The sequence below is a fragment of the Larimichthys crocea genome, unplaced genomic scaffold, assembly GCF_000972845.2.
Source record: "Larimichthys crocea isolate SSNF unplaced genomic scaffold, L_crocea_2.0 scaffold714, whole genome shotgun sequence".
Taxonomy (NCBI): domain Eukaryota; kingdom Metazoa; phylum Chordata; class Actinopteri; family Sciaenidae; genus Larimichthys; species Larimichthys crocea.
In genome coordinates, this window is record NW_020859432.1 from 5,991 (window position 1) to 17,535 (window position 11,545).

Below are 11,545 nucleotides of genomic sequence, written 5' to 3' on the forward strand. Positions count from 1 at the left end.
TGTTCACTGACTGCAGCCTGTAATATAAGGTTCTGACAAGGTTCTAGAATGATGATGTAACAAAGGTATGGAAGGTTCTACAGAATGCTTTGACGTATATTCTGTCACACACACACACACACACACACACACACACACACACAGAAAGACTTGAACATCTTATTGGCATTAAAAGAACCGCACTAAGATGGTTTAAGTCCTATTTTTCAGATCGATCTCATTTTGGACATGTTGATGACGAATCCTCCTGGACATGTTGATGACGAATCCTCCATGTACACCAAAGTTAGTCCTGTGTCAAGTGGATGTAGAAAAACTAGTCCATGCATTTGAGAAAAACATACACTATATCAATTTCTTCTCTACTCTCTTATCTTCTCAACATTGTTTACACAAACTTCTGCACTTATTGCAAGGTTTATCATCACTTTAATTTTCATGTATTTTGTGGGATTTGAACTCACGCTGTGGCAATATCCCAATGTACCGCAGCACTTTGGACATTCCTAAAGCCTACTGTAGGTGGCAGCATGCACCAAACAATGTATTAACTGTATAGCTGTAAATGTAAATAACTCTCCCATCATGTTTCCCCTCCTTTTTCTTTGGTCAAATCTCTGCAGCACAAGTGAATGAAACAAATTCTGCATTGCATCTGCAAATTGAGCAAAGAAAGTACTTAATAAATCTTTGGTTGAGACAAAGAGTGTTTGGTTTTGTTAATAAATGTAAAATGATTCTGCAAGTAATTCTGGCTTTACTTTTGACAATCTCAATGGATGACACTCACTGTCGTCCTGTTTTTCAAGAAGAAATAAATAAAAACGTGAAGGCTGTTCTTGGCTCAAATAAAATGATCAAACTTTATTATAACATTGTAACAATATTTTAGAAACCATCTACAGACAGACAGGAAGAGAGATAGACAGACAAATAGACAGAGAGAGAGATAGACAGACAGACAAATAGACAGAGAGAGAGACAGACAGACAAATAGACAGAGAGAGAGCAGCTGGTAATGTAACAACGTAACTAAATATTACAATACAATAAATACAGATATTACAATATTACAAAATGTTACAAACTGGTTTTCCACTGATCCAGGATCAGTCCTAAGGCTGGACAGTACCACCGCCCCTTCAGCTGGGTGTGTCCAGTCCTTTTATTTTTTTCCTGGCCACATTCCTTGCAGGTGTAATGATACTCCTCCTTTGTCAGCCTTTTCCGTGGTGGTTTTCCACTAGCCACTAGCTCCTCATCTTCCTGGGCAGCTTTATGCTGTCTCCAGGCACGCTGCCTTGGCTGAGGTGGAAGGGATGCTTGCTGGTCAGGAGGAGTTTGCAGGAATGGAGGAGTTTGCTGGTAAGGAGTTTGCAGGAATGGAGGAGCTTGCTGGTGAGTAGTTTGCAGGAATGGAGGCGTTTGCTGGTAAGGAGTTTGCAGGAATGGAGGAGCTTGCTGGAATGATGGAGCTTGCAGGAATAGAGGAGCTTGCAGGAACGGAGGAGCTTGCAGGAACGGAGGAGCTGGCCCAAATTGTGGAGGGAACAGGGGAGGTAGAAATGGCGGATACGACACAGGCCTGTTTGCTGCCAGAGCAAGGTGCCTTGCAGCAGCATGTCCCTGTCCTTCCGCTTATCCCTCCTAAGTAGCCTACAAGACAAACATTCATTATTTTATACGTGTGAGCTTATCCCTCTAGGTTATTACATATTTTCTTACAAGCATATAGTTGGAGGTTTTTCTTGAGGTTAAATCTTTATATACTGTCTTGACTGTATGGGAAAAGTAAACAAAATAACACACACCGTGAAGGACCAGTGGTGTTGTTAATCTGCACCAGAACCAAGTGGGTCTGGTCCAGGACAACCCTGCTGTCCTCCAGCAGCTGTTGGACTGAGGGATGGGCATGGTTTTTCCCTTTGTGTCCTTTGGCCTGTTGCGTGCTTGCTCAAACTCTTTGGCCAGTCTGAGGCAAACACACTCACTGACCCTGTGTACTTCAGGGTCCTGGGCTGCTTGGCTGTGAGTCATGTATAGTCTGTGGGAAAGAAAGATGATATGATCTGGACTGTGAACAAGGATGTAAAGTCATGAAGAATCAGGTGACAATGTCAACAAAGATTGCAATAAAATAATTTGCACTTAATAAATACTTTTCACAATGATGAGTGCTGTCTCTTATTCAATGATTTGTACTGAACCAAAATGATAGCAAATTGTGATCAAGCACCTCTCTGCTGCCTGCTGTCCAGGAGCAGAGCCACTTGGCTTCCTGGGTGCTCTCCATGGTCCTCCTGATGCACGTCCGTCCCTTCTTCTTAGCCTTCTGGGCGTACCTTAACAGTGAAAGAGACTTTCATATGCTTCATTCGTTCCAAGGAATGTGTGTTTAATTATGGTGTACAATATAATTACTATTTTGTACCTTGAAGTTGCCTTGTCCATGGCATGGAGAGCTGTATACAGGTGGACTATGTCCGCGTCCTCCTTGACTGACAAAGCGGTGATTGTGCGGTTCAAGTCAACTAGGTAGGCTGCTAGTGCATCAACTGCCTCCCATCCCACAACGCCTCTTGAGTCACATTGGCTGGTCTGAAAAGTGATAAGTGAGAAAAAGAAAAAACAAGAAAATAAATGTACACTTGTTTCTAATTATGTGAGTAATGCTGATTTTACATTCATTTATCTTATTAAAATGTATCAAGATTTACTTCAGTTAAATATTTCTGAGTAAGTAAGAAAGTGTTATTGACCTCTGTGACAAGAGGTCCCGGTTCAGTGTCACCCTCCAACAACACCTGGTCTTCCACAGCACTTGGAGGATCTGGATCACCAGCCCCAAGCTCAGCTGATTGGAGAGAGAGAGCAGCCTCAGGCTCAACAGCCCCAAGATCATCTGGCATGCACATGTGGTATCTGGCTCATCCTCGTCCTCCTCAAGCACCTGTGAGAGGATTTCAGGCACCTGCTTTGAAGCAAGCAGGTCACCTCTGTTGGTCTGGGCCAACAGATACTCCACAGCAATGCGCTCCCCTGTAACCAGTATAAACACAAAGATGAAGAAAGAACATACATACACACATCCATCTCCTACATGTACAGCACAATCTTTGCACCCAAGAAATGCATGTCCTCTGAGTAGGTGGATTGCTAAAAAAAAGAGGAGGAGGGGATGTAATGCTCTGGTCTACCAGTGTTGCTCTGAGATCTCTCTTACCAGTAGGTTTCCCAGGTGGGGTGAACTCTGGAACCAGAGCACAACCATGGACCCGTTGGCTCATGTTGTTGAGGTGAGACATCAACCGGACATCTAAGGTTCTGAGGGTTGAGGCCCCCTCCACAGCTACTGCCTCCTTGGCCCGGCCCATGTTCCACCTCGATGCTCCCTCCAGCATGTACATTTGCATATGTACTGCATTGCACCGCCAGCCTAAGAAACAAAATACTCAACCATTATTCTAAAGTAAATACATATGAATACCAGACAGTGGTAGTTGTGTTATTTTGAATAATTACAGCACATTCTCTGTCAGAAAAGAACATAAGACATACAATACAGTATGTCTTGATGCAAATGTACCTGGAATGAAAGCACACTGGTGTCGGTGAAAACTCTCCAGGGAGGAGGACCCCCTACCACACCTAAGGGTGTCCAGCTCTTTGCTGCCCTTCTGGAGAGTCCCCACCTTTGTGTATAGTGCAACACCTGGAGGGTCTTGGAGGCACTCCGGGTGCTTCTGCTGCACCTCCCAAACGTGGCGCATGCTGTCATTGTTCACCAGACGCAGCCCTGTGGTGTCTGTCAGCTCCCACACTGATTCCAGCAGCTCTGAAATCATCCTCCGTATCTCTTCCACTCCACACGTCCTCCTCCTGCAGTGCCTCTTCAGTTCCTATAGGCTGATGGTGGCCATGAGCTGTTCCTCAGTGGGAGCATGTCTGCTGTGGCTGCTCTTCCACTCCGCTCTCTTGGCCTCCTTCAGGTGTTGCACATCTTCCTGGTCCCATTCAAAGATACAGGAGGAAAGCCTGGCGCAAAAGATGCCTCCTCGATCTGTCTGCTGCATTTGACACTGTGGACCATACTATACTCCTCAACCGGCTACATCACTCCATTGGACTCAATGACACTGCTTTAAACTGGTTTCACTCCTACCTCACTGACAGAACTGAATACATCTCTTTTGGCAATGCACAATCCCAGACACACACGGTTACCTGTGGGGTCCCTCAGGGGTCAGTCCTGGGCCCTATCCTCTTCAATTTATACATTCTCCCACTCGGCCGTGTTATCAATCGCCATGGAATTTCCTTCCACTGTTATGCAGACGACACACAGCTCTACATCAAAACTGGCACACACCCCTCCCCAAATTCTCCATCATCACCATCGGTATCAGCTGCCCTGCCGTCACTCTCAGCTTGTCTGGAGGAGATAAAGGTGTGGATGAATCTCAACTTTCTTTATCTCAACAGTTCTAAAACAGAGGCTATTATTGTGGGCACCCCTAACCAGATCCAGGCATCTTCCATAACCAGCCTCACCCTCTCTGGTCATGACATCCCCCTCTCTTCATCAATAACCAATCTTGGCATTAGATTTTACCCCCACCTCACCTTTGAAACTCCTATCAAACACTTCTGTAAAATCTCCTTCTACCACCTCAGAAATATTGCCAAGCTCCGGCCAAATCTCACCTTACCAGACTGTGAAAAACTAGTCCACGCCTTTGTCTCCTCCAGACTTGATTACTGTAACGCACTTCTCATCAGGACCCACAGTAAACACCTTCAGCAGTTACAACTAGTCCAGAACAGCGCTGCTAGGATCCTGATGAGAGTACGAAAATCAGAACACATCACCCCCATCCTTCACTCACTGCACTGGCTTCCCATCTCCGCTAGAGTTCAGTATAAAATCTCTCTTCTCACCCATCAGTGCATCTATGGCAACGCACCCATCTACCTCAAAGAACTGCTCATCCCACAAACCCCCACACGATCCCTCTGCTCCAAAAACTCTAACAATCTCTTTTGCCCGAGGACCAAGCTCAGCACCATGGGCGACAGAGCCTTCTGTGCCGCTGCACCCTGCCTATGGAATGCCCTTCCTGACCATCTGAGGTCATCACAGACCCTTGAAAGTTTTAAAAAAGGACTTAAAACTTTCCTTTTTTCCTCATCCTATCATTTCTAACGGGATTTCTTTTGTTGTGATCTACTGTACTTGATGCTTTGTGTGTGTATGTGTATTGTAGCACTTTGAGATTTGATTCAAATGTAAAGTGCATTATAAATTAAATGTATTATTATTATTATTATTATACAAAGGATGGTGTTCTGTAGTGAGGCATCAGTTAAAGCGTTGCATTACTGTAATTTTCGGACTTTTGAGCGCACCTGAATTTTAACAACATTTATTTATTTATATACACGCTTTTTTTCAAACTGTGCTGAAATTCGGCAGTACGGCACCAACACGCCATCAACATTTTGTCTTTAATTTAAAAGCTACTCATTTAAAAGTAGCGGGCTTCACTGCTGAGTTTATTGTGTGAGGGGAAAAAAGGGGCATGTTCGGACCTTGTTCGGACCTTGTTCAGACCTTGTTCAGACCTCTTTGATCTCGTTAGGACCTGTTACGAAAATGTTGGGACCTTGTTAGGATGTGTTAGGACCTCAGAGGCAGGCCAGAAACTGGCGGGTACAGCCAACTCGTCTGTAAGGTGCAACTTCAACGGTGACGGCCTCCTGCCTAGCTCTCAAAGTCTGAGAGAAAAGTGAAACTTCAAATTATAATGTTACAAAGTGGGAAAGGTAATGGCTCTCTGTGCTAACTGAGGCAGTGAGAGAACAATTTGACTTGCTTTGCCAGACAAAGTCTCTACATGCAACACTTGAATTGACTGAGAGGAGCACACAGTCCTTTGAACATATATGAGGCCATCACATTGACGTATAGCTAACATTGTCATTGTCTTCTGACTTTTCCCTAATCCCTCAAAGACTCATCAATGCAGGTCTGAAAGTCAATGGCACAGACTAGCTCTTCTCAGAAGAGGCATTCATGGGGCAGTAACATTTGCTAGATGCATGGCGTTAAAAATGGCACCAAAGACACAACAGCACAGACTAGCTCTTCAGAGAAGATGACAGTGATGAAGAGCACCTAGAGATAGCAGAGGATGGTTTCACTCCATCGACCTCTGGGTTATGGGCCCAGCACGCTTCCGCTGCGCCACTCTGCTCATGTTTTCTAATATTGGGTTAAAGAACAGCAGCTGGGGCATCAAAACGAGCGGCACTGGCTTTCCTTTTAGTTTGTGCTTGTCCCACAATGCTTGTCCACATGTGATAGAGAGGTTGAGAAAGGGGAATTAGCTCAAATGGGAGAGCGCTCATTTAGCATGCGAGAAGTAGCGGGATTGATGCCCGCATTCTCCACAATGCTTTACTTTCATCTCTTCTGTTGGAGACGCGCTTTGTAAAAAAAAAAAAAAAAACAGTAAGACGGAACTGTTGGGTCAGCAGACTCCACATACTGTGCATCAACTTTCCATCTAAGAGGTGCATTTCAAGACCTTCAATAAAGCCAGTAACCTTACCTTCTTATAATATTGCCAGTCATTAAACTTAGTACTTAATCTGGTTGTGCAGGCTCTGTGGTGGGATCCTTGGGGAGAAGCTGTTCCATTGGAGGAACAGCTGCTCGGGCATCAGAATAACAGTAATGGGGTTTCCTTTTAGTTGCAGTATACTGTGTCTGTGTATGAAGTAAATATGTGTACTGCTTGAGAAATTGCTGAAGTCAAAGGTCAATTGTGAGGTCAGGAGGGAAGAAAATGTTCAGGAGCCTCTGATGTCTTATGCTGTATTATTTATTGACCAAGGAGAACTAGAGACACTCTCAAAGTTCATCAGAAGTGCTTGAGTCGGTCTCGCATTCTGATGAACTCATGATGGTGCATATACTTTAAACCCAAAGATCACAGCCCAAATACCAGAGATGGATAAAGTACTGGAGTAAAGGAGTGGAGTAGAAGTACAAGTGCTATATCAAAAAACTGACTTGAGTAGAAGTTGAAGTGTTCTTTAAACACCATACTTAAGTAAAAGTACTAAAGTATTCAAAATGTTTTGTACTTAGGTATTGCAAGTAGAAGTATGTAAAAAAAATGCTACTCAAGTACTGAAAGTAAAAGTACAAGTAAAAGTACAAGTACTGTTGTTTATATTATTTCAAATATTTATTAAGGCACAACAATGTTCATGGTAGAGTTCTATGATTTCCCATGGTCTGTGAATGCGTCTGAATGAATGCGAGAGCGAGGGGGCGGGGCAGCAGGTGAGAGAGCGCGCGCCTGGGTGAGTCAGGTGTATGACGTACGGCGCACGAGCGAGGTTGATGTGTGAGACCGGGACTGTTAGTTGGTTTTTTGGCGTGGTTACGGCCGACAGTAACCGAGTCCTGTAACCATTCAGCAAAAAATGCAGGTTTGTTCAATATCGCCTCGTCATTCATCACGTGTCCGGCTGGACGCTACAATAGTAACGAGTAACGATTCAGCACATGAAAGATGTATCGGAGTAAAAGTATTAAATTCATCAAAAATATGTAGTGCAGTAAAAGTCGAAGTTGGGGAAAAAAATAATACTCCAAAAAAGTAAAGAAACTGCATTTTAGTACTTAAGTACAGAACTTAAGTAGTTCCACTTCGTTACTATACATCTCTGCCAAATACTATACGCCCCAGAATTAGTCAAAGAGAATGTCTTTACTCTTGGAGGTGTTATTGTCAACACATTCTAGTCTGGGGACACAGATGTCTGTTTATGCAGATTGGAATGGCAACAACAAGCCACAAGGCTTACACGTGACCTTGTGTAACCTAAGGATAGAAAATTCCATAACACTGCTGAGCGTAATGTGTGTGCGTGTCCAGTAAATATGTTCACTGCTGAGTTTATTGTGTGAGTGTGTGTGTGTGTGTGTGTGCGTGCATGTGTGCTTGTCCTGTTATGGGGGGCATTTTATGCCAGCACACTATACTAAAAACACGTGTAAATTCCATTCACTTTTAATGGACAGACGGGCATCACATAGGTGACGGGTGTGTGACAGTTGAACTACACCTCAAATATGTGACATGAAGACCACGCGTGACTGTTAAGTACAATTCTGCATGAGCGTACAGCCACACACTGTGTAGTGTTTGTGGGGTGAGGGGTCATCCGTGCCGTGTCACACAAATTTATTTTATTTATTTTGTAATTGCAGCCGTTCGGTGAATTTATTTTGAAATGTGTGCTTTTATTTTGAAATACTAGAAAACGGAAGATGTGCATGTTAGCTTGACAAGCTTCAAAAAACGACCCACCTGTAAAGAAATGTGACCTCGTTAAGTTCGTTTTTTTGTTGTTGTTATACTGTGCGTAGTTTCACAACACTACAGCAGAAGAAGTTTATGTTTGAGAAAGACTAAGAAGATTGCCTTTGAGGTATAACTGGGATGATGAGGGGATTGGTGCAGTTTATCTCAAGGTCAGACTGTGTCATGCATCCGCCCACTCTGAGAAGTCCACAGCTGTCAATCACTGGGCACAGCTTTGAAATGTTGCTCTGTTTTGGAATGTCAAAGAATGGCAAATACCAGCTTTCTTGTCCTTCTTGGAGGACTGGGGCGATCTCTGCATGCTGACGGTCAATCATCTTTTGCATGAACTGCATGTAATGTTATTTCATGGCAGGTTTCTTCTCTAGTGTGTGGCAGACTGACTTGAGTCTTTTCATGGCATAGTCTCTGTTGTTAGGCAGACGGTAGGGGTGCGACCCAGCTTTGAGTGCTATCTTGACATACCTCAGTATCCATGATCTTCAGGAAGTTGAAGTCATCGATGGACGGAGCAGGTTGGTAGTCTTTGTCGGTGCAGTGGAAGACGGAGGATTCCAGGTCTTGCCCGTGCAGCAGAGGAGCAGTGTGGACAGCGGCTTGCTGAGATGGAGGATCATGAAGGACTGAGTGGCTGTGTGGAGGGTCTTTCACACACAGGTGGCTGGAGCAGGATGTGAGGTAGCCGTCTCCCAAGACACATGTTTTGAGGGAAGTGACTGAGGAGGGGCGGTGCGCTGTGCCGAGGTACACATCACCGATCACCACCCAGCCTAGGTCTAGCTTTTGAGCGAATGGGGCATTGTCAGGGCCGTTGATCTGTTTTCTGATCTTGTGTATACTCAAAATATCTCTCCCTAGCAACAGCAGTATCTGGGCACAGGAGTCTAAGGGGTAATCTCACTGGCTATGAATCTCAAGTGAGGGTAATGCAAAGCTGCACTGGGTGTTGGGATTTCAGACCTGTTGTCTGGGAGTTCATTGCATTCATTGAGGACGGGGAGAGGGACGCAAGTCTTCTCGTCTAGTGACTCTAGCATGTAGCCACACACTCTCCTTCCAGAAGTCTCTATGCTGCCCACACACGTCTTGAGCGTGTACGAAGATGGAGTTCTATTGTCACTGAATATCTCAAAGAATTCTGAATCTGCAAGGGATTTATTACTTTGCTCATCAATGATAGCATACAATCTGGTTGCTGCTTCTCTCTTGCCTTGTAGGTAGACACTAACTAAGCATATTTTGGAGCAACCTCTAGCACTCATCCCCTCACCGCATACCTCAGTGCACTTGGAGGAGACCGTCTCTGGAGGCTGCTGGTTCTCACTGCTCTCCCTGACGTTCTCTGACATATGTGGGGGTGTCTTTGCTTTCCATGGTGATGGACCTGGGTGGAGGGCTTCGACGTGCTTGTTGCTCTGACATTGCTCTGAAGTGGCCAGTAGATGGCGTTAATGCACTGTAAATAACCAAAGAAACACAAAATGAATGAATGAATGGTCATTAAGACCAAAACAGGCACATTAAATCTATCCATAAAAAGGAGACACATATAACAATGTGCAGTTATTTTCCTTCTGTTTGATGTGTTTTTATTTGGACATTCATTTTAAAGATTTAAGCTGACTAATTATTGGTTCAGTTTACTAAATTGATAAATAAGATGAATAAGGCACTGATGAGTTATGTGTGAATGACAGAGATACAATGTATCATCCCAGATGTGACAGACCCACCAGGACTGTGTGCAACTGTAGCTTTACAGTTAGTTTCCACAAGAGTATCAAAAGAGTGAAACATGTCTGTCCTCTGTCTCTCTCTCTCTCTTGTCCTAATATCTCTCATCCTGCCGGTCGTGGTCTTACTGTCCCTGTAACCTTGACGACAGACCCACTGTCAGATCACAGAGCATTGCTTTTAAATGACCGGCAGGCTTGAAAGACAGAAATAAAAGTAAAATGAAGTAAAACACAACACACACACACAAACACACTGAGAGTTAACCATCTACTGCATGTGAACAAAAAGAACTGGGGCCTCATGTACGAATACTTGCGTGGATTTCCACGTGAAACTTGGCGTACGCCAAAACCCAGAAACTGTCGTACGCACAAAAATATTCAGATGTATCAAAGTGTGCGTACGCATGGATCCAAGCACGTTTCTTTTGTACATCCCAATCAACGTGGAATTGTGCGCACGTGCAACTCCTCCCTGTCCACGCCCCTATTTACATATGCAAATCTATTTAAATGGACCCTGGACCTGAGATTCACCTCTTCGCCCGATCAGATAACGCGATGAACAAAGGAAAGAAAATGAATTTTACAGAGTCTGAGCTAGATATTCTAGTGAATGAGATTCTGTTTGGTATCCTGTCAACAGGGATAAATATGACCAAAAAAAGACGTGAGTGGTAGCGTGTGTGTGAGGCTGTAAATGCCGTGGGATCCGAGCAGCGCACACACAGGTGTGGACAGGTGTGGCGCTGCGGCTGACATTTTACGCCCGCTTTTACTGACAAGAATACTGAACACAGGGAGACAATCAGGGCTTGTTAGAAAGCTCTGCAGCTCTAATTTCACCAGCAGAAAATAAAGAAAACCAAAAACATGATATTTGAATGCCACATGCCCAAATGTGCATTGGCACACTGGCACGGCTTCTGGGTAAGTAAAGAGTTTATTTGTTTAATTGTTTCGTATGTAATCCAGCGTTACATACGGGACAATTAAACGAATAGAAGCCACCCATCGCGCACCGTGCCAGCCTCCAGCCTGTTCCCAACCATGCTGTTAGTCATAATGAATGAGTCGTGCGTTGAACCAGGCCACCTTGCCACGATGTTAGTTAGCTGCATTCGCGCATCACATATGATTTGAACATTGATGGAATGAAAATGTTTCCTACTAACATAAAAAAAATCATCCTGTGATGGCGCTTTTATAGCAATGTGTGTGCAGTCAATAGCTCCGATTACATTAGGGAAACCGGCTCTCGCTGCAAACTGTGCTTTAATGTCGGCCTGTTCAACAGCATTGTACGGGAATCTGATGTACCAGGAAGACATTCGGATGATTCCGTCCCACACAGCTGGCATGGCTCGGCTCAGGGTTAACTGGCACACTCCTGACCGATCGGCCAGCTCC

The 11,545-nt window shown here is 44.4% G+C and overlaps 1 protein-coding gene across 1 annotated transcript; it reads right to left on the bottom strand.

Moving 5' to 3' along the window:
- Positions 1 to 849: 849 nt before the first annotated feature.
- Positions 850 to 9,443, bottom strand: LOC109140863 (cell wall protein RBR3-like). The gene is made up of 7 exons (XM_027276932.1): positions 8,865 to 9,443; positions 3,224 to 3,436; positions 2,760 to 3,039; positions 2,432 to 2,598; positions 2,237 to 2,342; positions 1,812 to 2,044; positions 850 to 1,656 (listed from the first exon to the last, which is right to left on the bottom strand). Exons 4-7 carry the CDS (start codon positions 2,454 to 2,456, stop codon positions 1,331 to 1,333), a joined length of 690 nt encoding a protein of 229 aa, XP_027132733.1. The 5' UTR covers positions 2,457 to 2,598; positions 2,760 to 3,039; positions 3,224 to 3,436; positions 8,865 to 9,443; the 3' UTR covers positions 850 to 1,330.
- Positions 9,444 to 11,545: the final 2,102 nt, after the last annotated feature.